Here is a 26,859-nt window from a genome sequence, read left to right as displayed (position 1 = left end):
TCCCCTTCCCTTCTCCCTTCTCTTTCTGTTCTGATTTTTCTCAGTGGTTCCTGCAGAGCTCATGGCTCTCCCCACTGTCCCGTTCATCCCCTTCTTTCTCTTCCCTTGACATTTTGGGGTTGGCTGCACGTGTCCTACTTCCCCTGCTGCGTAACGATGCACAAGGCTGGGCTGGGGATGTGTCACCAGCTCTGTTATTCTGCTTCTTGGCTGGGAAAAATAGATCGGGGGCCTCCCAGTGCCCACTTTGGTGACAAGAAGGGGACAATGCAGGTCGGTCCCATCTACCTCCAGCTGTGTGACACTAGTTTTTCAGCCTGACCCCGGCAGTGGATCCTTAGAGTTGTCTGGCCCTGGCAGGGCAGGGCAGGGTAGGCAGGGTATCCTGTGCCCTGGGGGTGCTGCAGTGGGGTAGGGCCACGTGTCACCACGCTGGGAGCTGGCTGTCACCTTCCTGTCCTACACATGCAGCACAAACATCTCCACCTTCCCGCTGTGGTTCTCACCCGCCTGCCTCTAGCTGTCTCTCACGCTTCCTCCTCCCCACCATGTGCAGTTGTGCACGGGCGGCTGGAAATTCCCCCCACTGCTGATGGTGGGCCCCAACAGGTCACTGCTGGTGACAAATGACGAGCAGCTCGTGCTCCAGTCTGGCTGCATCCACCGCAGGACTGCGGGCAGGACGTGGGCGTGACGTGGTGAAGACAAAGGGAGGGTGCCAGCGGGGAAGGCGCTGGTGACAGTGCTGCCAGCGCCGTGCCATTGGGGCAGACCCAGCTGACACAGCGGCCACTCGGCAGAGATGTCCCGGCTGGTGCTGTCACCTGCTGCTACCTGTGTCCTCCTCCTGCTCTGCTGCGCCTGGCTTGGCTCTGCCAGGCAATCCTCCTCAGGTAAGTGCCTTGGTGGATCTGGGGGTGATGGGGTAGGGCAGGGACACCTGGCTGGGACACCCCAATATCATGTCCCATGACCCTTGGAGGTGATGGCTGGGTGTCACGGGGAGAGTTTGGGGCCCTGCTCTGCTGCCTGCCCTCGGTGTCCACATTGAGAACCTGAGTGAAGACCTGAAACCCAGCCAGCATTTCCCCTTTTGGCAGCAAAATTCAGATTACTGCTCTTGTTACCTGAATTTTCCATCCCCTGGACATGGAGAGGGGGCAGAGGTTGTGGGAAATCTGTTGGATGTAACCAAAGCCCCCTGGAGTAGGGAGTTCTGGGGACCATCAGGATAGAAATTCTGGAGCTGGGGATGACGTGCAGAGCTTGTCTGGGTTTTTTTGAGCAAGCCAGAAAAGGGATTTGATCTGGAGTTGTTTATCTGGTGTCCTGGAACCTTCCTGTTTTTCGCTTTTGTTCTTCGCACACAACGAAAAGCCCCTGACTGCAGGAAGATGAGGAGATGTCCCAGCTGTGGTTGGAGCTGAGCTGGGGGGATGGCTGGGACTGTCCCAGCCCTGTGCTGCTGGGAGTGTGACCCCCTGATCCCATTGTGCTGGGCTGAGTAGGACAAGGGACATTGGCAGAGCCAGGGATGTGGGAGCAGAGCCTATCTGGGGTCAGAGCAGGGCACTCAGCTGGGCTGGCACAGGGTGTGGCACAGCTCTGCAGGGCCAGGGCAGCGGCATTTTGGGGTCTCCCTGCTGTGGGAGGTGCCAGCTCCTCCCTTTGCTGGTGGCTCTGCAGGGAGCTGTGACATCTCCTGCGTGGCCCCAGGTGGGAAGGGTCGGTGGGACGGAGTTCAGCCAAGCCTGATGCCTTGTGTCCCCCACAGTGCCTGGCAAAGGGCGATCCCTGCTCCGCCTCACTCCCCAGGAGAAAAACACCTGCTCTGAGGCCTCCGAGGAAGCTTTCCTCAGCAGCACCCTCAGCACCCGCCTGCTCCCTGCTCTCTACTCCGTGGTCCTGCTCGTGGGGCTGCCAGCCAACGCTCTGGCCTGCTGGGTCCTGGCCACCAACTTCAGGAGATGCTCCAGCACCCTCTTCCTGCTCAACCTGGCCGGGGCCGACCTGCTCTTTGTCCTCGTGCTGCCCTTCAAGATCTCCTACCACCTCCTGGGCAACCACTGGCTCTTTGGGGACTACCTGTGCCGGGCCATGGTGGCCTTCTTCTACGGGAACATGTACAGCTCCATCCTCTTCCTCACCTGCATCGGCCTGGAGCGCTACATCTCCGTGGCGCACCCGTTCCTGTGGAAGGGCTCCAGCTGGACGCGGGTTAAGGTGGGCATCTGTGTGGGCATCTGGCTGGCGGTGGGGCTGGGCATGAGCCCTCTGCTTTTGCGCTCCCACACACACGACATCACGAGCCTGAACATCACCACGTGCCACGATGTGCTGGAGAAGGAAACCCACAGGTTCTTTGGCCCCTATTTCCTGTCGCTGGTGGGGCTGGGCTTTGGCGTGCCCTTTGTGCTCATGACCATCTCCTACAGCTGCATCCTGGCGCGGCTGCTGGCCAAGGGAGGGAGCCACGGGCAGGTGGTGCGTGTCCTGGCCCTGGTCCTGCTGGTCTTCATCCTCTGCTTCACGCCTAGCAATGTGCTGCTCTTCATCCACTACCTGCTGGAGCCCTCGGGGTGCAACAATGGCACCTACATCTCCTACGCCCTGGCTCTGGTGCTCAGCGCCTGCAACAACTGCTTTGATCCCTTCATCTACTTCTACGTCTCCCGGGATTTTCGGGGCTGGGTGCGGGATGCAGGAAGCCACTGCCTGCGGGGGCTCGAGGCCTCGTCAGGGAGGTCCACAGACAAGACAGCCCTGCCCCTGAGGTGCAGCGGGCAGAGCCAGGGGTGCCAGGCTGTGTCCCCCTGCCCTGGGGAGGGGGGAGCCTGAAGTGTGCCCACCGTGAAGGGCTGGCAATAGACTTGGGCAGAAAATCCCACCTGAATCTGAGGTTCATGGAGATTTTACCTCAGTTTTGCTCCTCTGATGACACCATTGCTGCCCAACGCCAAGAGTCCCCCAGCTGGGTCCCTGGTGCCCCAATCTCCCCACCTGCCAGACCCTGGCATCCCTCACCACTCCTCCTGCAGTGACCGAGTACAAATAAACCTTTATTTCTCCCTGCTGGTGGCAGGAATAGGTACAAACACCCTGCTGAGAGAGGAGGGGCTGCCCTCCATTGCCAGGACTACACGTCAGGCACACGCGGCCAGCCCTGCTCCTGTTTCTTCCCCCCACCAAAACATGCCACAGTAGATGGAAGAAGGGAAGGGGGATGGCTTGGGTGTCCTGGCCCTGCCCTGCGGGCCCAGTGCTGGAGAGGGGACATACTGCGTTCCCCTGTGCTGGCAGGCACCCCGTAACCCCTGCCTGGCATGGTGTCATGCTGCCAAAACATGCAGGCACCATGTTCCTGCTTTTAATTTCCCCTTTCCTTGCTTCCCTCCGTGCTGGGCTCGATCACAGTCATGCCACCCACAAGCAAGAGCACATCTGGCAGCATCCCCAGCCCTCCCATGAAGGGGCACCACGGCCCAACAGCCTGGTCCCCACTTGTCCCTTTGGTTCCTGATCCCAGCCTGGCTCTGGGATGAGGAGGAGAAGCTGGAGGGTGGGGGTTCCATGATGTGGGAGTGTGGGGAATCCATCCTCACTGCCACCGGGGTACCCATCCTCACTGCCACCAGGGTACCCATCATTGCTGCCACCAGGGTACCCATCCTTGCTGCCACCGGGCACGACTTGACCCCCCAGGTCGGTGGCCACCCCTTTGGCACAGCAGGTCACGTCACTGGCTGGCCTGGCCCCGGGGGTTGGCCATCGCTCTTCCTGAGGATGACACTGCTGAGCTCCTGGATCAGTTTGTCATTGATGGGTGAGGGAGGCTGCAAGCTCCTCTTCCTGGGCAGCTCCAGGGAGGTCTCTGCCGTGGGACTGCTCCCCGGTGTGGCTGCCTGCTCCCAGTCCCTGCCCAGCACCAGGGAAGGCTCCATGTTCCTCTCCAGAGAGGATGTTTTGGTGGGTCTGAGTGCCGGGGTTGGAGCTTTGGTGCTCTCCAGGTTCAACCCCCTTTCGAGGGACACAGCTTTGGTGACAGAGGGCCCTGTCACCATGTGGGCCGGGCTGGCAGGCAATGAGGAGCGCAGGGCTGTGGCTGGGGGCTGCTCAGGGAACGGGGATGGCTTCTTGGACCTGTCCACGGGGGGAACAGCCGCCAGCTCTGCCAGCAGCCCCTGCCCCAGATCCAGTGCTGCCAGCTCGGGGAAGTTCCCAACCTCCTCATAGACAGGATCAGTGTCTGCCTCCTTCTCCTGCTGCTCCTCCAGGGAGTCCTGGTGAATCTTCATGGGCTGGGGAGGGCAGAGGGTCAGGGTGAGCAGCACTGTCACACAGCTCAGCTGTGCTCTCTGTGTCCCATCACCCTGCCCTCCCTGCACTGCCTGGCGATCCTTGTCCCTCACCATGGAGCCGATGTCTGCAGGGGACTCACCCTCCACCAGCTCTCCTGGCTCAGGCACTACTGTCCTTTTGTCCCCATTGCTGAGGGAGGGGGAGTGTTTAGATCCCTGCCTGGGCATAGTCCATGTCACCAGCCCAGCCCCCCTTGTCAGAGGGGGTTCAGGGTGGGGAGGGCAGGTGGGTGCCATGCAGAGCACAAAGCCAGGTGAGTGGCCTTTGTGGAAATAACCTGATGACAAGGAGCACCCAATCCTGTTTCCTCACATTTCTTTCACTGATCCCTATGGGCAACATGTGCCCAACGGGACAGGCTCTGGGAACTGGGCTGGACTCTTATAGCCTTGCCCACACTGGGACCATGCAGGGACCCACATCCCCAGCTATGGGGTGTGCAGAGCAATGGGCACCCCCTCGACTGCCACGCATCTCTGAGTGCCTGTGGGATGCTGCAGCTGAGCCCTGGCACAGTGCAAAGCCAGCGACGGATGCTCCACGTGTGCAGGTACTTACAAAGAACATGGACAAAGTCCTTCGCGTGTGCAGGCGGCGCTAGAAACAGAGGAGACAGACAGGGTAAGCACGGAGGGCACAGAGCAGGCCAGGGTGCCTGGGCGGGCAGGGGAGGGGCAGGGGGTGCAGGAGGCTGTAGGCACGGAGAGCTGGCATGGACACAGACACAAGCATGGCACACAGCACACAGCACACACACACCCACAGCACCCATTGGTGCACAGCCTCCCCAGCCCTGGGGTGGGCACAGGGATGGGTACAAGGACCTGGGTGGGTGCAGGAGCACTGGCGGGCAGGGGGAGCTGCAGGGGTTTTACCAGGGTCTGGTTGGCAGAGAGCATGGTGGCATCAGTGCTGTCCCCATGCAGAGGCACCAGTGGCATTGTCCCAAATTTCTGCTTGGCGAGGTCGGAGGAGGAGCGTCGGCGCAGGACCACGGGGCGCAGGTCATCGTGCTGTGACAGGGACAGGGTGGGCACAGGGGTCACACCCTGCCAGCCCCATGCCAGCCCTGCCCAGCTGGGTGGCACGATCAGCCTGCACCCACCTGAGCCTTGAGGATGCTGGTGGTCCAATCCCACAGCTCAGCCTGCCCTGAGCACACCAGGTACCTGCAGAGGAGATGATGGAGAAGCTGCCAGGGAGCAGGGCCAGTGGGGCCCTTGTCCCCTTGTCACCTTGTCTGTGAGCCTGGAGGTGTCAGGCTCATCTACACCCCATGGGGCTGCACCTCTGAAACTCTCTGCATGCCCAACTTGCTGCTTCAGGGCAAGGCAAGAGCTTTTTGGGGACCCAGCATCTCCCAGGGGTGTTGGTGTTGGTGGGAGGCAGGGAGGCTGTGTGGCAGGGACATGGGTGTCCCCATGAGCCTGGCTGCCACCTTGTGCCAGGGAGAACGTGGTGCCAGCACTGCCTCTCGAGTGCCTCAGCTCTGCCCTGACCCCACAGCCCTGCAGCACTGCCCTTGGCTGTCCCACTCCCACTAAAACTGGGGACAGACCTCCCTGAACCCCAGGATGGCAGGGGCAGATACTCACAGCTGCTGCTTGTCCAGGGTCAGTGTGAAACCCCACCTGGAAAGGAACACGAGGCTGTGGGGCAGCACTGCCAAGCTCAGACACAGCCTGGGGTCTGTGGGCAGTGGGGCAGGGGGCTGAGCTTGCCCCACTGGCACAGCCTTTGGTTCCAGGTGGAGCCTGGTACACTCCAGCAGCCAGGTTTGGGTGCCAGGAGCAGTGCCAGGAGCAGGGACTGAGGGCTGCATGCAGTGCCACGGCAGGGAAGGTCCCACTTACTGAGCTGGTGGCTTCAGCTTCTTCCTAATGCCCATGTAAACCTTGGCTGCATCCAGGGGCCACTCACGCTCCGGCTTGGCACTCTGGGAAAGGAGACCCAGCGGGTCAGCCTGGCTTGGTGCCAGCCTCCCTGCCAGGAGGACAGCCACCACTGTGCCCCTGCTGTCCCCAGGCTCCTCCTCCCTGCCTGTCCTGCCCTCGGGGCTCAGGTACATCCCACAGCATCCCCTGGGTACCCTCTTCTCCTTGAGCAGCAGCAGCCTCCGGTCCCGGATGACGAAGTAACGCTCCTGAAACTTGTTCCCCAGCAGCTTGGGGGGCTCCTCACGGCATTTCAGCAGCCCACACTTGGGGGTCTCACGCTTGGCACCTGCCCAGTGTGGGGACATGAGGGTCAGGGGGGCTGGCAGGGTGGGAGGGGGCTGGAGTGTTGCAAGGGGATCCCACTGTGTGTCCCAGGGCTGTGCCCTTGATGGCTGCAGGGAGGTGACCAGGGCAAAGGGGAGCTCGGGCAGGACTGTCCCTCTCTGGGGACACCCCAGGGGCTGGGACCCCTTGTGCTTGCCTTACCTGTGAAGAGACAGCTGCCCTCACCGATGGGCACCTTCCTCACCAGCAGGTACGCGGCGCTGGGCTCCGGGAGCTTGCACCACTGCAAAGCCTGCTCCAGCACCTTCTCCTTGGGGTGCAGGGGCCGCTCTGGGGACACAGGGACATTCTCACCACTGTGTCCCCTTCCCTGTGCCAGTCCCTGCCCCCTCTGCCACCACCAGAGAGCCACTCCCTGTACCCCAGACCTCCCCCTCACCAGCCTGTCCATGCCAGGGGCATCCCCCTGGGTCATCCCCACTGCTCACCCAGCTCCCCGTTCTCCAGCGCCTCGAAGGTCAGCCAGATGTCCAGGCTGGCGGCCACATTGCGCATCTCCAGCACCTGGTTGGTGAGCTCCTCTGCCGTCATCGTGGGGGACACCTGGGGCCAGACACACGGGGAGCTGGGGTGGGTGGTGCAGGATGGGTCCCAGGGACGCCAGGAGCCTGCATCCCTCCTCCCTTGCTCTGGCCCAGCACCCCTCAGGGACTCACCTTCAGGGTGACACAGCAGTCGGGCACCTTCTGCTCCAGGTAAACCTCGATGATGAGGTCCCCAGCCTGGGACAGCTGTGGGGAGAGTGGCATTGGTGTGATGCTGGTGTGGGTGCTGAGTACATCCCATCTTCCCAGGGGCTTGAGATGGAGTCCCGGGAAGCTGGGGCTGCTTCCCCCTTGGGCAGGAGCCCCAAGGTGGTGGGCACAGGGGAGATAAGTCCTTTCCCAGATGTGGATATGGGACAGTGCGGACCCAGGGTGGGCAGCTGGGAGTGTCCCCATCCTCCAGTCAGTCCCACCAGCCCAGGAGTCCCTGATGTGGTGGAGGCCAGCAAGCACATCCCCAGTACCTGGGTGTCCTTCCAGGTGGTGATCAGGCTGTTCTCCAGATCCATCTGGGATACCTGGTCCTCATCAATCTGCCAGAGGAAGGGTGCACAGGATATGGCTTGAGGACACAGCACCAGGATGGAGGGGTGCAGGGGGAGGCAGAGGTGGGCAGCATGGGGGATCCAAGGGGGTCTGGATCAGACCCAGCATGGAGGGGGCTGCAGAACCCTGCTTACATTGAAGATGCTGACGTAGTTGTCGATGAGATCTTCCATCACCTTGACCTCATGCTCCCCTTTGCCGTCGGTCTGGAAGAGGCTGGGTGCGAAGAGCAGCGACAGGTTCTTGGTGCTCATCTGGTTGAGGTCTGCGCATTTCTGCACCCTGGCACGAGCAGCACAGAGGTGAGGGGCTGGTCCTGCTCAGGGTGAGGTTTCAGCCCCAGCCACCCTCCTCTGCCTCATATAAATTCCCCTGAGAAACAGCCTGGATATCCCCAGCCTGCCAGCAGTGGGAATTTCAAAGGAGGCAGTTCTTGATTTGAGAAATTCCTGCTGAAATCAAACCAGATTAAACTCTGACTCAGAGATGGGTGGGAATCAAGTGTTTTCCCTCTCATTTGGGCACTGGGCAAAGTTTTCATCCTACTGTCCCAAACCTCCTGTCTTTCCCCCCTGCTGCAGGATGACTTTGGGAATGTTTGAGGTGTCCCATACATGTTCCAGCACCAGCTGTGGAGCTGGTGGAGCAGGGCAAGGGTATGAGGCATTCCCTGTCTCTTAGGAATAGGAGCCAGAATTCCCTGGGCAGCAGGGAGACCCCACAATGCTGGCTGATCTTGGGGAACCTGGCTGGATGAGGGGAGTGTCCAGGGAGGTCCCCACTGACCGGTAGAGGTGCCCAATGAGCGCAGCCAAGGTCTTGTGGTTGAGGCGAGGCAGGCGATGGATGATCTCCTTGTACCTCTCCAAGCGCTGTGGCTTCGAGGAGATTTCTGGAGGGAAGAAAAGCAGATCCTTGCTGAGCCCAGCAGATACAGAGATGACACAGCACCAAGGCTGGCACCAGGATGCCATCCGGAGGGACACTTCAGGGGAGCCAGTGTGGGAGCAGGGCTGGGTGAAGGAGGTACCTGCAGCCTCCTTCCACTGCGGGTGCAGCTCCCGGGTGAAGACGGGATCCTCCAGCTCCCGGAAGAACCTCTTCAGCACATCCGTGACGTCCTCGATGAAGTTGTCGCTGATGCGCAGCTTGACGTTGCGGGCATCCCGCCGGAACTCCTCCATCAGTACCTTGATCCGGGACTTGGCTCCATTCTTGCGGTAAATCCCCTCGTGCCGCAGCCCTGGGACAGGGACATGGGGTCACAGGGGCCCGATCCTGTTCACAGAGTCCCTCATGGAGCTGGTGGCCCTGGAGTGGTGCCTCCTGCCTGGACCCATCGGCCACCTCGAGGTGTCGGGGGACCAGGACCGTGCTGGGCTCACCGTACTGGGTGATGAAGGCGATGCAGGAGTCCACGATGATGGGGATGTCCCCCCGGCTCAGCTGCTGGTCCCGCAGAGCATTGCCACGGCCCCCTGCCGACGCCTGGATGTCACTGTACCACGCTGCTGAGTCAGCCCGCGACAAGCCCTGCAGGTAAAACGTCCTGAGAGCAACAAGGGCAGAAAAGAGGGAATGAGGGTTGTCACAGGGACAGGTTGTCCCCTCCTGCCTGTGACAGGGAGCAAGAGCCAGCCAGGCTGAGCTGAGGGACACCCTACCCCACCAAAACACCTCTGCAAAGCCCTTGATTGCAGCCCTGCTGTCCCAGTAAGATCCCCACCATGGATTTGGGATCAGCATCAGCCCATCCATAAGTGGCTTGGCTCATTAAACATCATCCCCACAGCCAGGACTCACCTCCCCATCTCCACCAGGATCAGCAGCTCCTTCTTCTCCGGGGTGTCTGCGGAGGGAACCAGACCTGCATTGGGGCGAGAAGCCGAGAGGTCAGAGCCACGCACGGCCACCAGGCGGTGCCTGTCCCAGGCTGTGACACAACACTCACTGAGCTCCTGCAGCCGCCGCAGGTTGATGCTGTCCTCAGCCCCGTCCTCCTCGGCGGGGCAGATGAAGAGGTGGCCTTTCTGCAGGATGAAGAAGGCCCTCTGCCAGCGCTCGGGGTTCAGCATGCACTTGTAGCGCAGCTGGCCCACGCGCTGGAACTCGTAGCCCAGCAGGCAGTGACAGCTCACGGGGGTGAACCACTGTGGGATGGAACAGGAGATGAACCATGGCATGGCTCCGCCCCGAGGGCTGAGCCCCACGAGGATGGGGACAGGTCACCCGGGAGGATGGGAGCCCCTGGGAAGGGAGGAGGGTGCTTCCCACAGGGGATAAAGAGCACGGGGAGCTGTGAGGAATCACACACAAGGACAGAGCCTGGGGACACACTGGGACTGAGGCTGGGGCTGGCTCACCTTGCCAATGGCACTGGCCCAGGCTTGCAGCGTTTCAGGCCCATCAGCTCCCAGCTGCTGCACTTTTTCCCCAGTGAGGAAGAGCTCAAGGGTGAAGCGAAACCTGTAGAGGATGAACCAACCCGTGAGGGCAGACCTGCCACAGCACCAAGCAGGGAGCCCTGCTCTCTGTGTGCCCCAGGCTCTCTGGGCATGACTGGGGGCACGGCTGGGGGTACCTTTCAGTGGGGCCGGGGCTGGTGAGTGCCTGGTGGGCTCTGCTGACCCCCAGGGAGATGAGGTCCCCGCTGTCAATGTGGCCCAGGGGCTCAGTGCATTTCTCGGTCTCGAAGAAGAGCAGGGCTCTCTCCAGGGAGCACCATGTTTGCTGGAAATCTGTGAGAATGGGGGGTCAGTGGCACTGGGATGGGCTGGCTGCCCTCCCTCACTCCCCACACTCACCCTCTTTGCTCTTCCTGGCCCCTGGCAGCTTTGGGGGGGCTGTGGCCCGGTACAGGTACCCGCTGTGTGTCACCGGCTGGGTGATCTCGTTGTAGACGCCCTCTGGACCCGGATCCCGTGCTCGGGGGCTCCCTGTGGGGCACAGCACTGAGAGCGGGGTGGGAGCAGACACCCACCGAATTGTGGGAGCTGGAGGGGGATCCCACTCATGCAGGTGTAGGCAAGGGGGTGTGCAGGCATGGGGTTCCCTGAGCAGGGACTCCAGAGGAACTCGCCTCCCTGCCCCATCCTAACACACGGTGGGTCCCCCAGGGAGCCACAGCACCTGATACCCTGTCTGTCCCCAGCCTTGGGGTGTGCTAGGAGGGACAGCGCCAGTGGCAAAGCGGAAGTTCCTCCACCACAGCCACATGGGGCTCGAGGGCACTCATTACCTGAAAGGTTCCTGGGCCTTTTGCTCTCTGGTCCCCACCAAAGGTCAGCCCCTAAGGCCAACTCACTGGCAGCAGGATCAGAGACCAGAGCAGCCTCTGAGGATGAGAAGAACTGCAGGATGGTCTTGAGCAGGGCTGGTCCTGCCACCGCACTGCACAGCGCCTGGGGTGAAAGAGGCACCTTCAGGGATCATGGAAACCCCAGCTTGCTCCCAGGGCTGCTCCAAGGCTGCCAAACCAGGGCACAACCTCCCGAAATCTGCCTGGCACAAGGGTGTGAGCACACACAGCCAAGCAGGAGGTGCTGGCACCTCAGACCAGGAGCTCTGGGGTGGCTCCCAGCACCCTGAGGTGGCCCCTACCTGGAGCATCTCGTCCTGTGTGCCGTAGTGCGGGTGGGGCAGGCGGTACCGTCCCTCCCGGTACTTGCGGGTGATGAAGTCCCGTCTCTGCTCGGCGCCACTGTCCGGGGTGATGGCCTCGCTGGCGGGGAGCCGAGCAGCCCAGAACCGGTTGGCTCGGTCATTTCCCAGCACGATGAAGAGCTGTGGGAGAGTCCCATGGTCATGGCGAGCCCAGGGCCAGCGGGGGGAGCAAGATTCCCTGTGTTCCTGCATCCCGAGGGAGACTGTGGGGCTGCTGCCCTGCCTGAGGAGCAGTCTGGCCCCTGAACACACCATGCCCTGCCCTGAGTGCCTCACCTGTACTATTTCACTGGACCCCTGAGTGCCTCACCTGCACGATTTCATTGGACCAGACGCTGGTGTCCAGCTTCAGACTCTGCACCTTGGAAATGTTGGAGCCCAGGCTGCGGTGCTGCCCTGCAAGGAGCAGGAGAGTCAACACCTTCCGATCCCACCAGGTGTGCCCAAAGTGTGTCCACAGCCCAGCCAGCAGCCTGCCTGCCCAGGCATGGCCAGCCCACACCCCCTGGCACCCCCTGAGGGTTGTCCCACCTGCACACTGCTTGCAGATGACCACGCACAGGTTGATGGATGCCCAGTCAGGACTCTGAGCCCAGCAGTCAGCGCAGTATTTGTTGGCTTTGTTGGACCAGATCTTCTCTGCCACCTCGTAGTCATAGAGCATCTCTGCGATGGCCTCCTGCAGCGCCTCCATCCACTCCCGCTTCTCCCGCTCCGACTCCGCCACGAAACTGGAAGCACCAGCACAGCCAGACCTCAGGGGACTGCAGCAACCAGCACCCAGGCCCAGCTCCTGGCTGCTCCTCCCTCCTCACCCGCCCTGGACATCGGGATACCTGAACGTTTTGGAGGGGGTGATGAGCTCGAAGCTGCGGCTCTTGGCCTCGCGGATGGTGGAGCCGCGCATCTCGATGAAGCACATGGCGATGCCCATTTTGAAGAACTGCAATTCAGAGTGACAGCGCTGTTGGTTCTGCTGTCCTGAACACTGCACCCTGGACATGCCTGTGGTGCTGGGGCTGCAGCCACAGAGCTGCCTGCAGCACCCCCAGCACCCCCAGCATCCCATCCCTGCTTTGCCTGGACAAGCCCCTGGCACATCTCTCAGCCACCTCTCATCTGCAAATACATTATGCCTTCAAATGAGAGGCGAGTTCTGCCCACAGCCCCTGAACCCTGGCTAGCCAGGTCCCTTTCTTTTGGGGATTTTTGTCAGAGACACTCATAAAACAAATACCAATTTGAGCCAACACCTCAGATCTGATGCTGCTTATGCACACCAGACAACCTGGAAATTAGGTGATGGAAATAAAAATAGGGGTGCTAAGAAAATTCAGCAGGAAGGAAGTGGGGTGTTCTGTGGGTGGCAGCAGCAGCGTGGGACGTGCAAGTGGCCTGCTGTCACTGCAGCAGGGGTGTTTGCTGCTGTTTCCGTGGCCATTGATCCAGCTGTCCTGCAGTGGATTAGGTTTCTTGGTGTGATTAAGACCAAAATGTCTGGTGGAGATGATAATTTTTGGTGACAGAGAGGAGATTGGGAGGGAGTCCACTCCTGGTACCTATCACTGCCGCCCAGCTTTCTGCTCTGCCATTCCCTTTTTCCTGCCCATCCTTTTCCTCTCTGCTCTCCCTTTGGCATCAGCCCTGGCTCAGCTCCATCCCTCCCATCCCATCCAGGGGTCTGCCCTGCCCACGAACCTGCTCACTCTTGTACAGCCACATCTCAGGCAGGCTCAGGGCTGCGAAAACCTTGGACTTGTGGCCCTTCAGCTCCAGGGTCCCCGACTTCTGGCAGTGGGCAGTGTTGGCAGGCCGGGGCCGGGACCCCACCAGGCGCTGCTCCATCACCTTCTTCTGCAGCGTGGAGCACCACTCATTCCTCTGGGCTGGGGACCAGGCAGGAAGGAGCAGGGCTGAGCCCTTCCCAACAGCCCTGGCACGGAGCAGAGCACCCAGAAGGGCATGTTTTGGGGCTGGGGTGAGGCAGGGATGGTTCCTCGGTGCTGCTGAGCCCTGGCCCAGATTTTCACTTACCCTCATTCTCGGCACGGAAGACAAAGATCCGATGGCTGGTGATGACCTGGAACTTGTTGTCCTTGGTGGAACGAGCCATCTCAATCACAGACAGTGGGATCACTCCCTTGGGATAAGGCTCCTGGAACAAGCCCCAGGCAGGGTTACCCCCTTTGCCCTTCCCACGTGGCATTGCCATGACCTGCAATCATCCACATCCACATCCTCCACATCCCCGGCTGCTCAGCCAGTGCTGCCTCACAGCCCAGCCTGGGGGCACCAGCAGCCAGGTGGGAGCTGGGGATTCAGGAAGGGGTGGATCCTATTTCCAGCAGGACTCCCTTTCCTCGCCCCTGTTGGCAGAGCAACCTTTGCTCTCCTGGGCTCCCTACGGCTGAGGCTGCTCCACCCTGGTGATGGCAAAGCACTGCTGGCTCCTTCCAGAAGGACGAGGGGAGGTGAAGGGAATGTGGCAGCCCCTGTTGTGTCAAGGTGCAGCCTCCCCACCCATCCCCACCCTACCCCTCGGTACCTTCTCACTGCTGAAGTACATCAGGTTCTTCCCATCGAAACGGACGTAGCGCCTCTGGAAGACATAGTTCCTGTTGGGATGGCAGAAAAACTGTTGGGAAGGGGATGATGCCCCTCAGAGATCCCTTCTTCCTCCAAGTATGGCTGCACAGAGAGCCTTGTAGCATTGCTGGGCTACCCAAGAGGAACACAGTGACCAGTGGGGCCACCTCACCAGCCTTGCCCAAGGGGGTTTTGCCTTTGGGGGCTTCCCCATCCCTGGAAGGGTTCAAGGCCAGTTGGATTGGGCTGGAGCAAGCTGGGATAGCAGAAGGTGGAACAAGATGAGTTTGAAGGTCTCTCCCAACCCAAAGCACACTGTGACTCCACGCCTGTCCCACTTACCCCTGCGGTGACAGCTTGTCCAGCCAGCCGCTGAGCATGGTGGGCCGGGGCTCGGACAGCGACGTGAAGCTGGCGTACGGGGAGATGGTCAGGTCATCCAGGACCTCATCGGGGTACAGGTGGGCTGGCAGGCTGAACGGAGTGCCCTCGGCCCGCGGGGCCTCCACGGTGGAGTATCCCTCGGAGTCGTTCTGGGCGATGCGCTCGATGAGCCGGCTGCGGCTCTCCTCGTCCTCGCTGCGACCCTCGCTGCTGCACTCGCTGCTCGTCCTGCGGCAAAAGGGGCTGGCAGGGAGCTGGGCAGCACAGCAGGGTCCTGGCCGATCCCACCCCATCCTGCATTGCTGCTGGCCCCATCCTGACCTGCTTGGGGCACCCAGGGATGTGGGGTTTCCATCTTGAGCAGGGTGGGCTCAGTGCTTGTGAGCCCTGTGGCCACCAGCAGCCCGGGGCTCAGCCAGTCCTGCATGATGGGATGGAGGCTGCTTGAGGAAATGCCACGCAGGTCACCCCATGTTTCCAAACCCCTGGCATCACCTCCTTCCCCTCTTCACAGGCAGCAAACAGAGCAAGGCAAATCCCCAATCCACATTCTGTTCCTTGCTCCACACCCACCCAGCTGTCTCCCCACCAGGGTTCTCAGCCTGACCTCTCCCTCTGCCCCTCCAACATTCCCAGCACCAGGAAGCTCCTGCCACGACACCTTCGTGCCTGCTCTTGTGTCCAGCCAAAATGCTGGGCCAGTGGAGCTCCTGAATCCACCTCCTTTCCTTGGGAAGCGATGCTAAACCCCCAGCCAGGCCTGCTGAGGCTCTCCAGCCATAACAATAAAAGGAAATTATAAAAATAAACAAAGCCAGCCCCTTCCCATCAGTCCTCTCAGCCAGGCATTTTTCTTTCCCTGGAAAGGAAATGTGCTGGAAAATGTCTGACAGTCCCAGGAGCTCACAGGGAACATGTCCAGGTGCAATGGTGATGGACAGGAAGACAATTGGGACACCCAGCACCCACAGGAGATGATCCATGCCAAATTCCACTGTGGAATCCAGTGCCAGGGGGCAGAGAAAGAAGAGCTCCAAGAAAGGCAATGAAGATGATCCAAAACCTGTCTGAGGAGCACCTGAGCAAACTGGGCATCTCCAAGGGACAGGGCGAGTGATGGGGCAGTGCATGAGGAGAAAAGAAAGGAATCTCCCGGCCACCACTGCCGCAGCCACAGGAGCTGGGTGACATCAGACAAAGCCAGAGGTGTGGCATCACATGGGAAAGGAGTGGCTGAGCTGTGGGGATCCTCCTTGGAGATGAAGACATTTTGGAAGAAGAAACCCCCTAAATATATGAAACTGCCACCAGTGTAAGTCCATGAGAAGGTTCAGGACGAGGAGAAGAACCCCAAGCACCTGTCCTCATAAATTCTCCCAACACCTGGTTTTTGCCTCATCCTAGGACAGGCCCTGAACAGGCACCTTCTGAGGCTGTTGGACATCAGATGTCCCTGATCCCCGTGGGACAGAAGCATGACCTAAATCTGCCTGGGAAGATGCTGGGCCATCCCATCTGGGGATCTGCTCCAGAGATGTGGGGTGGTGGATGGGGCTGAGGAGGGGATGGAGAGGGAAAATGGCCTGTTTTCCTCCAGGAAAGACAAGAAATGGCCTTGGGTGGCTGCGAGGCTCAGAGAACAAGGAAAATTGCTGTTTAATTAGCACAGCAGAGCCTTGGCAGGGTGACTCATCTGGCTGGAGTCCCAGCCTGGTCTGCAGATGCTTGAGGAGGGACTGGACAGGGAACGATGTGGCTGGAGGACTCTGTGAGTCACACAGCAGCCTTGAGTGGGAGGCAGACCCATGGCATGGATCAGAGCAAGAGGAAAATGGGAAAAATTCCCTGACAGCTCCTTCCTGAGCTGTGACTTATGGTCAATGAAACCAGAAAGAGCTGGAGAGCACCGAGCATCTGGTAGGGACAAGCAGAGCCCACGGTGTCTGGTGAGGCTGACCCAGTCCCCCGAGCTCTGTGGGGTGACACAGCCACTGCTGTGCCACCTCTCTGTCCTGCTGAGACTGGAGCAGGGCACCAGCACGTCAGGGGGCTGAGCATCACCAGCATGGATCAAGGTGCTCAGACTCAGAGCAGGTAAATCCCACCCCACACTCCTGCTGCACCCTCTCAGACCCAGCTCCTAGTTTTCAGGGAATTTTGCATTCCTCTTCCTATTTGCTGAGAATATTTTGTTGCTGGTGAGGTGCTCTGCCCACCCTTAGCAATAGCACTGTCCACAGCCTAGACCAGAGAGCAGAGTGGGACAGACAAAGTTCCCCAGGACAGGGCAAGGGGAGTCACCACAGATAGGAAAAGGGGCAGAAGGGCCTCTCAGAATTCTGAGACTGGGAAATATTTCCCATGATAAGTGGCTTGGTGGGCTGCAGGAGATGCCTGGTCATTCCCAGTGACACAAGGATGAGGACTGTCTGAGCTGGAGAAACACCAGCGCTGCAGGGGACAATCAGAAGGTCCCACAGGGGGAGCAGGGCTGGGAGCAGGGCTGGCCAGAGCCCCTCAGCAGCTGAGCAGGACCCCACAGCTCTGCTCCAGGGAATCGTGGTGGGACCAGTAGGGCTGAGTGTGGGAGGGAAGCACTGGAGCAGCTGGATGATGGAGTCTGTGAGCACAGAGCAAAAGGGCTTCAAAGCCTTTTCTATCTCCTGTTCCACTCTCCACTCCCTGAGTGCATTAATGCTTGGGCTGGGAGAAAAATCCTGTGAGCTGCTGCCCCTGACACTGCTGATGGTCACATTCTGCCTCTTCTCAGCAAGGCCAGGCTGCAAAAACCCACAGCTGCAAGTGCTCAGCCAGTGCCCTTGGGATGGTCTGGATTCTGCCTCCCTGGAATCCACTGGATGGAGGTCATGACCCACAGGGCAGCGCCCAGCTCCTCTCTGAACTGCTGGCTCCCCGGGAGGTTTCAGTATTTCTGTTTACAGAACTCCTGTTCCCAGGTATTTGCAGCTCTCCATCCCTGGCTGTGGTCTGTGCCACTGGAGCAGGTGCCACCGCAGTGCCACACAGCCAGAGCAGGAGAGCAGCTGCACCCACACTGGGGCCACAAAGGCAGCACTGGCCAGCACTGGCCAGCAGGGCCACACCACTGAAGGCCACAGAGCTGCAGCTCACCTCCTCCTCTCTAAACAACACAGGAAAAGGAACCCTCCCCATCCGAAATGGGAAGAGCAGCTTTCCTTCCTCTTTCTGAGATGCTATCAGGAGTTATGGAAAGTACATTTCAAAAGCATTTTAAAGGTGCCCCTCACAATTTCACTGTCTGCCACAGAGTGACTGATCAGCAAAAGCTGATCTGATGCTGCTGGAGCCTTCAGAGATTTCACATACCCTCATCTGGGGCTTGGAGCTGTCTGATTTCTGAGTGATCCCCAGCTCCCATGGGTGTTCTCCTGCTCCCAGAGGCCAAATCCAGGCTCCTCTCAATGTACAGGTGTCCAGCACCATTGGTGCTGCCCAAGCTGTACACCCACAACATCTGTACACCCACAACATCTGTAGCAAGCGCTGTTGCACCCAAGAGCCACCCACCAGCACAGCTCCTTCTCATCTCCGAACATGTCAGCTCTTCTAGAGACAGCTGACCCCACCCCAGGCACTCCTGATCAGCTCTACAGTGGAGGAAAACCCCCCATTGCCTCTCAGGCTGTCCCCAGGGTCGTCCCCTGTCCCCAAGCGCAGCCCAGCCCCTGCAGCCCAGAGAGCTGATCCCTACCTGCAGCCTTCTCGCTCCAGCTCCAGCTCAGACTGCTCTCTGAGGCTGATCACAGCCTCATAGCTCTGGTCAGAGGAGATGCCAACACCCTGGGAAGAGAGAACAGTCACATCTCCTGTCCCCTGTGCCCTGTCACATCCCAGACCCCCTCAGCCTGTCTGGCTCAGCCTGTGACCCCCAGCCCAGCACAGAATCACAGAATCTCCTGAGCTGGAAAGGACACATCCAGTCCAGCCCCTGTCCCTGCACACACCCCCCAACAATCCCACCCTGTGCATCCCTGGCAGTGCTGTCCCAACACTCCTGGAGCTCTGGCAGCCTCAGGCTGTGCCCATTCCCTGGGCAGCCTGGGCAGTGCCAGCACCCTCTGGGGAAGAATCTTCCCCAGACACTGCTGGGCACTGTGGCCTCACCACCTGCTGCAGCTCCCAACTTTGTAGCAGCTGGTGGGACACAGAGTGACAGCAGGGGACAGCCACCATCCCCACAGTGTCCCCTCACCTTCAGCTCCCGGGATGGGGCCACATGGCTAAAGATGGTCTCGCTGTAGGGGCTGACGGGTGGATCAGTCATCTCTGTGGGCAGAGAGAGGGCAGGGAAAGGCATCAGTAGTGTCTGTGGTGAGGGAGAGACCAGCCAGGACTCCCAGTCCTTGAGAGGGACCCCCGAGCCCACCACAGTGCACCCCAACACCAGGGCATCTGACACGGTGACACGTGGGGCTGGGCTCTGCCTGGCACGGCCCCCCAGCTCCTGAGCGAGGCAGGAGCACAGGGCAGGACTGGAGGAAAGGCAGGGTGTGTGGGTGACCCCCTCTCCCCTTCCCTGGGGACACTGGAGGTCCCTGATGTGCACCAGACCCCTGGGGCTCTCACCTGGCTTGCCGGGGGGTCTCTGCGGGATGGGGGGCAGGGCTCCGCTGGGCCAGCCGGGGCTGCAGGAAAACAGGAGAGGGATTACTGACGCTGGGCTGGGAGTCTGCGGTGTCCCGGCTGGCTGGAGGCTGCTCCCGAGCCCGGCTTTGTCCCCTGGAATGTGCAGCATCCCCTCCCTGCTCCCAGTGCCCTCCTTGCTCCCTTCTCTTCCCCATCCTGGGACTGCCGGGCTGTGTTTTTTGGGGCTGTGTTTTTGGGGCTGCCGGGCATTTCCCATCCCAGCTTTTCGTTCCCAGCAGGAATCATCCCCAGAACCCTCACTCAGCCACCCCCTCCCCATGCTGGGGACCCCAGCCCTGCTGCCAGAGGGGCAGAGAAAGGGCAGCAGCCTCTCCCTGCACCCAGAAGGAGCCATCCAGGGGCCCAGGGCCATCCTGTCATCTCAGAGGGATCCCAGCTGCCGTACCCAGAGCCGGGGGAAGGCACGGGGAGGCTGGTGAAAGGGGCTTGTCAGCACCTGGAGGCAGGCAGGGTCAGGCTCTGGGGTGGGTCCCGGGGGTGGGGAGCTCTCTGGGTCCTCATCTTTGCCTGCTCTGCCCCCCCTCGGCTCCCAGGGCTGAGGGAAAGCATCGGCTTACTCAGGCTTGTCCTCCGGCTGGGTCTGCTCCTGCGGGGCCAGAGCGGGGGGCTGAGGGACACCCTCACCCTGAGGAGCATCGTCCCCTCCCGGCTCCTCCGCGGGTGCTGACGGGCGCTCGAGTCCTTCGTAAATGACGTTGGACACCATCTCCAGCCGGGCCTGCCCCGAGCCCTGCTGCGAGGCTGCCCTGGGGCACGGCGAGGGCTCTCTCCTGGCCGGGGCGGGCAGAGCGGGGCTGGGCGCGGGGGGAACCTCCTGGGCACTGCCCGGGCCGGGCTCAGCCGCCAGGCCCCTGTGTCTGTGCCGCGGAGGGACACACGGGGCGGACGGGGGGCATTTCTCCGACACCTCCGGGGTTTGTCCGTGACTCGGCGGTGGCCGTGTGTCCTCCCGAGCGCTGTCCCGCCCTCTCAGCCGGGACGCGATCAAACCCATGGCCACGGCTGTCCCCGCCTCAGCCTGGGCTCCGGGCTCCGGGCTCTCCAAATCCGTGGAGCTCTCCCCCGGCACAAACCCCTCCAGTACCACAAAGGCTGCCGGTGCCCTGTCGCTGCCCGTGCCGTGTGCTGTCACCGTGGAGCGCGCCGAGGGCACGGGCACCGATCCCTGCTCCGGCTTGGAGCGAGGGAAAACCGTCCTCGGCTTGGGAATTGGCTTCACGGCGGGAGGAGCAGTGTCCTTCTCTCCAGGCGCTGCCTGGCTGGGCACGGTGACACGCTGCTGCGTCCCAAAGGCGTCACTAGTCCCTCCCGGCTCTGCTCTCATGGCATCCTTGCCCTCCTGGGGGGCATCCAGGACCTCCGTGCCGCGGGAATGGGTGTCTCCTGCTGCAGGTCTCCGGCGGGATTCACTCAGCATCCGAGTCTGCTGCGCCAGGGTGAGGATCCTTTTGCGGTGCCCGGTGGCGGTGATGCCGAGCTGCTGCAGGTGGTGGCTGTCCAGCGAGGTGGCATCTCTGGCCACGTGGTATCCGTGCTGCTTGAAGACATCCCGGTACCTCTCCAAGTGGATGGTGGCCAGCCAGTCTGCAATATCCGAGTCAGGGCCGCACGGGGAGCTCATGGCCCTGGGGTGCCTCTGCGACGGATGCTCAGCCCATCATCTGTGCCAGGAGGGGAGAGAGGGGCTGAGGAGGCAGCGGGAAGGGAAAGGGGTGGGTTCAGCTGCCGTGAAGGGTGCAGATCCGTGGCTGGGAGCGCGGGATGCTCCCCGAGGTCGCCTCACCTCGCTGCCGTCCCCGGAGCCGCTCACCTCCCAGCTCCAGGAGCCGGCATCCTGTTGCTCCTCAGCCCCAGCCTCTCCACCACTCCCCGGGGCTGTCGGATCCGGATCCTGGCCCCGTTTTGTCGGCGGGGCCGTGACCCGAGCCCGGGCAGGAACTGAGCGTCCGGGGGCTCACGGGGGAGCGGGTGGTCGAGCAGATGCCGAGCGCCGGGACCTGCCGGGCTCCGCGGGGCCGGGCGGGCGGGCCAGAGCCGGCGCAGCCGCGGGGGTGTCCCGGGCAGATAACGGGGGGAGCAGCGGGGCCCCTCCCAGGGGATGAGCTCCTGTGCCGGCCAGCTCGGGGAGGGCTCTGCAGCCGGAAGGGCCAGACCATAATCTCTCTCTCTCACTGCTGGCGAGGGCATGGGAGAGGTCAGCATGACTCACGGGCAAGCAGAGGGGGGACAACCTCCCACCCTCCCACCCCCGGCCGCGCCGGACCCCCCACTGCCAGCCCCCGCACATGGCCGCAGAGCGGCATGGCCAGGCTCGTGTGCCACCAGGGACGCTCAGCCCGAGATGATTCGCCAGCACAGCCGCGGGACAGAGCCTGCTGAGGGCCTTTTTCCCATGAATCATGCAGCTCCGCACTAAACCATCTGTGCTGACTGAGCTGCCACTGGGTCTTTTTCCAGTTCCTCCATTTCCCTCTATTGTTCGGCGCAGGCTTCCTTCCTGCTGTCTGCACGCTCCCACGCATCCCCTGCCCCCTCCCGCAGGAGCCGCGTCCCAAACCCGGCCAGGGACAGAGGCACTGAGTCCCCGTGCCCAGCACGGGCATCTCCCTGCTCGCCATCCCCGCCTGCCCGGGCAAGGGGTGCGTGGGTGCCATGGGGAGGTGCCCTGGGAGGCTGCGGTGTCCCCGCGAGCACGTGGGGGATGCTGTCAGCGAGGAGGAGGGACAGCCTCGGCAGGGGCTCGGAGAGCTGGGCATGAGCAGGGCACAGGCTGGAGCCTGGGCAAAGGGCACACCACACACCTACACGAAGGGCAGGGCAGGGCGGAGATGTCCCGCAGCGATGTGGGTTGGGTGTCTGTGCCCCGGGATTAAAGGGCTGTGCTTCTGCCCAGCAGCTGGGGCTGAAGTGGGGCAATTTCCCTCTTTCTCATGCCTGTATCACCCTGAGGGATCTGCGGCCGGCTTTGCCCGCTGCCTGCCCTGCCTGAGGCTGCTCCAGTGAGGAGATGGCTGCTGAGACCTCCCCATTCCTGGGCAGGGGGCTCTGGGGCCATGCCGGGCACCGGGGTGTGGTGTGGCACTTTGGGACACTCCGGCCGTGCCCGCCGGCAGTGGCACTTCACAGGCAGGTGGGCACCATCCCTGAACCACCAAACCCATGCCCAGCCGGCACCGTGAGCATGGACTGCCCGGGTCCTGATCCTTCCCCGCCGTCCCCAAGCCTGTCCCATCCATGTCCTGCCGCCCTCGCGCTTGTCCCTCACCTCTCGCGGTCCGCAGCCCCCCAGGGCCGGCTCCGGCGGAGCAGCACGGTGGCAGTGCCGTGTGGGCTCCGGGGCCACCCCGCTCTGGGCTCCAGGGTGATGCCAAGGCAGTCCCCTGCAGGAGCTGCTGTGGGCTCAGCCGGGCTCCGCGGCACCCAGCCTGCGCCTCCCACTGCCGGTCCCTCCTCCAGGCCAACCCTCTGGTCCCCGTCCCTGTCCCACCCTCCTGTCCTGGTCCCGGCTGTGCTATGTCCTGTCCCTCAGCCAGGCTCTGCTCTCCTTTGGGGGCTGCCCCAGCCTCTCCACTCACCCCTCATCCTCCTCCTGTCTTCCCAGCTCTCCACCATGAGCTCGGACACTCACTGCCACGGGGGGCCAGATTTCCCTGAGACCCACACTCCAAGGATCTTCTGCTGAGGGAGATGTTTTAAGGGTGCCTTTTGCTCTACCTGTTTGCTCCACTGGCTGGAGGCAAGAGGAGATATTTCCTGTATCCACCATGGCATGGGACTGGTCAGGGTGTAGGGGGTGGGGTGAAATTGGAGAAAAGAGGATGAAGAGTTGATGCTGCTGAGGGGTATTGGGATGGATGGCACTGGGGCTGGCTGGGTGGAATTTTGGGAACATCAAAACCCTTGTGCTGTGGAGATGTGGGAATCCACCTCACCCCACTTCAGGTGCCTCACGTGGAATAAGCCTAGGGGCAGGATGACAGCAGGGTGGGGTGAAAGAGGGACATCCAGAGGGATCCTCTCCTGTAGGGAACCTGAGCTTTCACCACAGGCTGGCCCAGCTGCTTTTAACACAAGACTTTTTGCAAGAGCCCCAGCAGGGCTGGCGGTTGGTCCAGCTCAGCTGTTACCCAACCTTGAGGGTGTCAAAGGCTGATATCTCTGTCCTGATGCTGTGCCTGATAACCTCTCCCTGCCCTGTGAGGGCCCAGAGCTGAGGACACCCTTACTCCAACTCAAGCCAGTCCTTCCCCACCCGAACGGTGTCCCAAAAGCCATTGTGGGGTGCTGTGGGAGTGGCACCCTGTACAAACCTCTGTGTGCAGTTCAGTGGGGAAAGGCAGGTTCTCCTCACCGCAGGCTACTCCTGCAAAGCAGAAGCTGAATTCAGCATGAGTCTAGTATGACTTTTGTCTTCCTCCCCTTTCCCCAGCAGCCCCTCCAGCAGGGAGTGACACATCCACAGGGCTGGGGATGGCACGGGTGGGCCCATGGACCCCCTCGTGGGTGTGGAGATGGTGCCTGGGGACCCTCAGGGTGTGCAGTGCAGACTGTGCCATCCCTCTGCCTCTTAGAGGAAGCTGTTGGGCACAGCTGTTCTCAGGAAGGCTGCTGAGGTCTGTGGTGTGAATGGGAGGGACAGAGCACAAGCGATGTGTCACCACCTCTGTCCTGCTGTGCTGCAGGCATTGCACCGGTGGAGCACAGGCTGGCATCCTCCAGCATCTCCACAGACAGAATCCCCATCTGGATCAGGCTGGAATGGACCACAGTGGCTCATCTCAAACTCCCTGCTCAAACAGAGGGCACAGGAGTGTGTCTAGAGGCTTCTGCAATATCCCCAGCAGGTACACTGCACAGCCTCTCTGCACAATCTCTGCAGGGCTGGCACTGCCCAGGGAAGAAGTTGTGCCTCCTGTGCAGGGGGAACTCCCTGGGCTCAGTCCCTGCCCTTCCTCTGGTGCCATTGCTGCCCCCGGAGCAGAGGCTGGCCCTGCTGTGACCCTCCCTGCACACAGGGACACCCAGGGCTCAGGGCTCCTCTCAGCTGGGCTCCTCTGGCCACAGAAAACCTTCACCACAGCTCCCTTCTCCCTCCACAGTCACCTAATTCCCAGGTTTGGGGCTCTATTCCCCTGGCAGGGGGAAGCCCCTGCTCAAGCACCTCTGCTGAGCCCCAGCACCTGGTTCCCAAGGGGGGTGCTCCTTCCCAGAACCCATCCAGGACAGCTTGAGGCATCCCCCAGCCACAGGACCACCCTGGAGCCCCAGAGCTGGCACAGGGAGGGGAGCAGGGCAGAGGGATGGGATGTTTTCCTGTCAGCCCACGCTCTGCAGAGCAGGTTTCAAAGCCTCTGCTTGCTCCCGGTGGTTGCCAGCCCGCTGATGGGATCTATATCTATATTTAGACAGCAGCATCCTTGGGCAGAGGTACAGAGCCCTGTCCTGCCACGAGCACAGAGCAGGAAGGTCATGCCTGCTCCCTGGAGGAGGCAGATGGGCAGGATTGGAAAACCCCTGTGGGGCTGGGGGATTGGGAGGTGAGGAGGTGCTGGCAGGGCCTGGGGGAAGCAAACAGCAAAGTGAAGGTTTGACCCTTCCCTTTTCCAGGCAGTACCCGGGATGATGGTGTCCCTCAAGGTCCTTGTGTCCAGATGCCCATCCATCCATCCATCCATCCATCCCCCCATTCATTTTCCTTCCCTCCCTCCCTTCCTGCCTCCTTCTCTTTCTCCCTCCCACCCTTCCTCTCTTCTTCCATCGATCGATCCATCCATCCATCGATCCATCCATTGATCCACCCCTCCCCAGCCATCACCTTCTGCTGCACCCTGGGGCAGTTTTTCCTTTCCTTTCAGCCCAACCCACACTGGGGGATGTATGGGGTGATGGTGAGAGCATCTCTGGGGAGCAGGACGGGCTGGGGGACACTCAAAGCTCATACCTAGAGGGGAAATGTCACATTGGACAGCTGGAAATGTGGGGATGGGACTGAGCCCGGAGGGTTTGCTGGGCATGGCAGAAAGCTGAGCCCCCGGGAGGGATTGGTGGAGGAGGGGGGAAGGGGAAACTGGAGTCTTGGAAATCTGCTGGACGTCTCCAGGCAAAAGCCCAGCTCAAGGCCAGTCCATGAGGCTGCTGGGGGGCTCCTCGCTGGGATCAGGGTCCCCATGTAGGTGGTGGGGCCAAGAGCTGCCCAAGACCTATCCATGAGCTCAGGCGATGCAAATCACGGGATCTGGGGATGGAGTCACATCCTGCCCCAGCAGGGCACGTTGGACACGGTGTGTGGCCAGGACGGGGCCCGATTCACTCTCCCGCTGCCCCCGATCCATCAGGAGCCGGCTGACATCACCGCCTCGGGGCTAATCTCTCGTCCAGCAGCAGCTTCCCGTTTCCTTTCCAATCTGTGCGCGGGCGGCTCCTCCGCGCTCGGGGCCGGGCAGGAAAAGCGCCCAGCTGGGCTCTCGTGTGGGGCTGCAGCCCCCGCGGGTCTGACCCGAGCCCCACCGGGCCCTGGGCTCCCCCGAGATCCCAGCGGGGCCCCCTGTCCCTGCCTGTCCCTCCCCTCGCTCGGGGTGCTGGTGGCTGGTCCCTTTCCTGTTTGTGCCACAGGAAAGCCAGGAATGGCACATCGTTCCCAAAGAAACCACCTCGCTGGGGCTCCTGGCGCCCTAGTATGTCCCTCCAGTTTCACCCCGGCTCATTCTGGGGGCCAGCAGCGCTGCTCCAGCCCAGTGCTGGATGCGGACCGGTGTCCCTGCCACCCCAGCAGCCCTTGTCCTCCCCGTGCCACCACCGTCCTGGTCATTTCGAGGTGTCACCCCGCCGGCACAGCTCCCCCTGGGACTTCCCGCCGGTGCTCAGGCAGCAGCTCCTCACTCCCACTCAGGGCTGGCTAAAAATAACCCCCCGGCGGAGCTGCAGCCTGGATCCTGCGGAGAAACATCCGGGGAATGCGAAGGGATGAGGGTGCTTCCCGCAGGAGCCAGGCTGGGTCTGCACCCCACCACCCTGCGGGCTCGGGGTGCCGGTGGGCTCTGCTGGGGCTGAGATTTGGGGCTGGGGTGTGCCTTTTCACGGGTGAAATAAGCCCTGCTGCAGGTGCTCTGGCTGCTGGCAGAGCCACCCTCACTGTGCCGCGCGGGGGGAGCTGCACATCCCCTGCCCTTGTTCTCCACATTTTCCTTGAGGAGGCGACTTCTCGCCCCGGCTCTGCCCGTGCAGCCAGCCCAGCTGCAATCCCTGGGATCCGGCTGTCCCGACAGAACCTGCTGTCCCCTTCCCAGCACTCCGGGTGGGTGTGACGTCCCCCCGGGGCACCACAGGGGACATTCGTGACCTAACAGGGTGGCTAAAGGGGGACAGCAAACATCCATGCCTGGGATGCTGAAGAAATGCTCCAGGGGGACCAGGGGTGTGAGGCTGACCAGGGGTCAGAGGGACCCCAAAAGCCACCACGACAGGCAGCTCTGGGCAGGCTGCAAGCCCAGGGGGTTGTCCCCCACCACTCACTCCATTGTCCCCCACATCGTGTTTGAGAGTCTGCCGTGTGCTGGCCCTGTCCCCAAGGCTTTGCCTAGCTCAGCTGGAGCTGAGCACCCCAACACCGTCAGCAGTGATGTCCCATTTGCATTGACCTTGCACAGATCAGCTCAAACACAGCTGGGGACAGAGCCCAGCAGCCACCGGCAGCCTCGGAGTGTGGGGGTGAGGAGTGGGTGGAAAATCCCTCATTTGTCAGTGTATTCCCACGGCACTGCCTGTCTAGACCAACTTCCCATTGTCCGGTGGAAGCTGCCCTGTGC

At 61.6% G+C, this 26,859-nt stretch overlaps 2 protein-coding genes across 7 annotated transcripts; one reads left to right on the top strand and one right to left on the bottom strand.

Annotated features, from left to right (window-relative positions):
- Positions 1 to 211: 211 nt before the first annotated feature.
- LOC146431047 (proteinase-activated receptor 3-like) lies at positions 212 to 4,298 on the top strand. Its single transcript, XM_085073275.1, has 2 exons — positions 212 to 893; positions 1,775 to 4,298. Exons 1-2 carry the CDS (start codon positions 803 to 805, stop codon positions 2,836 to 2,838), a joined length of 1,155 nt encoding a protein of 384 aa, XP_084929401.1. The 5' UTR covers positions 212 to 802; the 3' UTR covers positions 2,839 to 4,298.
- On the bottom strand, positions 3,044 to 22,492 carry ARAP3 (ArfGAP with RhoGAP domain, ankyrin repeat and PH domain 3). Of its 6 annotated transcripts, none has more exons than XM_085073270.1 (35): positions 22,320 to 22,492; positions 20,838 to 21,228; positions 19,612 to 20,715; positions 18,974 to 19,032; positions 18,600 to 18,673; positions 18,099 to 18,187; positions 14,324 to 14,593; positions 13,941 to 14,010; positions 13,430 to 13,550; positions 13,094 to 13,281; positions 12,232 to 12,338; positions 11,927 to 12,126; positions 11,706 to 11,791; positions 11,333 to 11,515; positions 10,971 to 11,133; positions 10,537 to 10,668; positions 10,314 to 10,470; positions 10,096 to 10,198; positions 9,684 to 9,882; positions 9,536 to 9,599; positions 9,118 to 9,281; positions 8,763 to 8,975; positions 8,519 to 8,624; positions 7,867 to 8,014; positions 7,651 to 7,719; positions 7,298 to 7,372; positions 7,070 to 7,184; positions 6,783 to 6,911; positions 6,449 to 6,582; positions 6,213 to 6,295; positions 5,955 to 5,990; positions 5,465 to 5,528; positions 5,235 to 5,372; positions 4,918 to 4,956; positions 3,044 to 4,298 (listed from the first exon to the last, which is right to left on the bottom strand). In XM_085073270.1, the coding sequence occupies exons 3-35, from the start codon at positions 20,673 to 20,675 to the stop codon at positions 3,732 to 3,734; spliced, it is 5,409 nt and encodes a 1,802-aa protein (XP_084929396.1). In that variant the 5' UTR covers positions 20,676 to 20,715; positions 20,838 to 21,228; positions 22,320 to 22,492; the 3' UTR covers positions 3,044 to 3,731. The 6 variants fall into 6 exon arrangements, with proteins under 6 accessions (XP_084929396.1, XP_084929398.1, XP_084929397.1 ...); XM_085073272.1 differs by having other exon boundaries at positions 19,612 to 20,739; positions 20,865 to 21,228; XM_085073271.1 differs by having other exon boundaries at positions 20,865 to 21,228.
- Between the last annotated feature and the right edge of the window lie 4,367 nt (positions 22,493 to 26,859).

Source organism: Lichenostomus cassidix, chromosome 13, assembly GCF_008360975.1.
Source record: "Lichenostomus cassidix isolate B80296 chromosome 13, HeHo_3.0, whole genome shotgun sequence".
NCBI classification, from domain to species: domain Eukaryota; kingdom Metazoa; phylum Chordata; class Aves; order Passeriformes; family Meliphagidae; genus Lichenostomus; species Lichenostomus cassidix.
The sequence above is the reverse complement of the archived record's forward strand: the minus strand, read 5'-3'. Positions and strand labels throughout refer to the sequence as shown.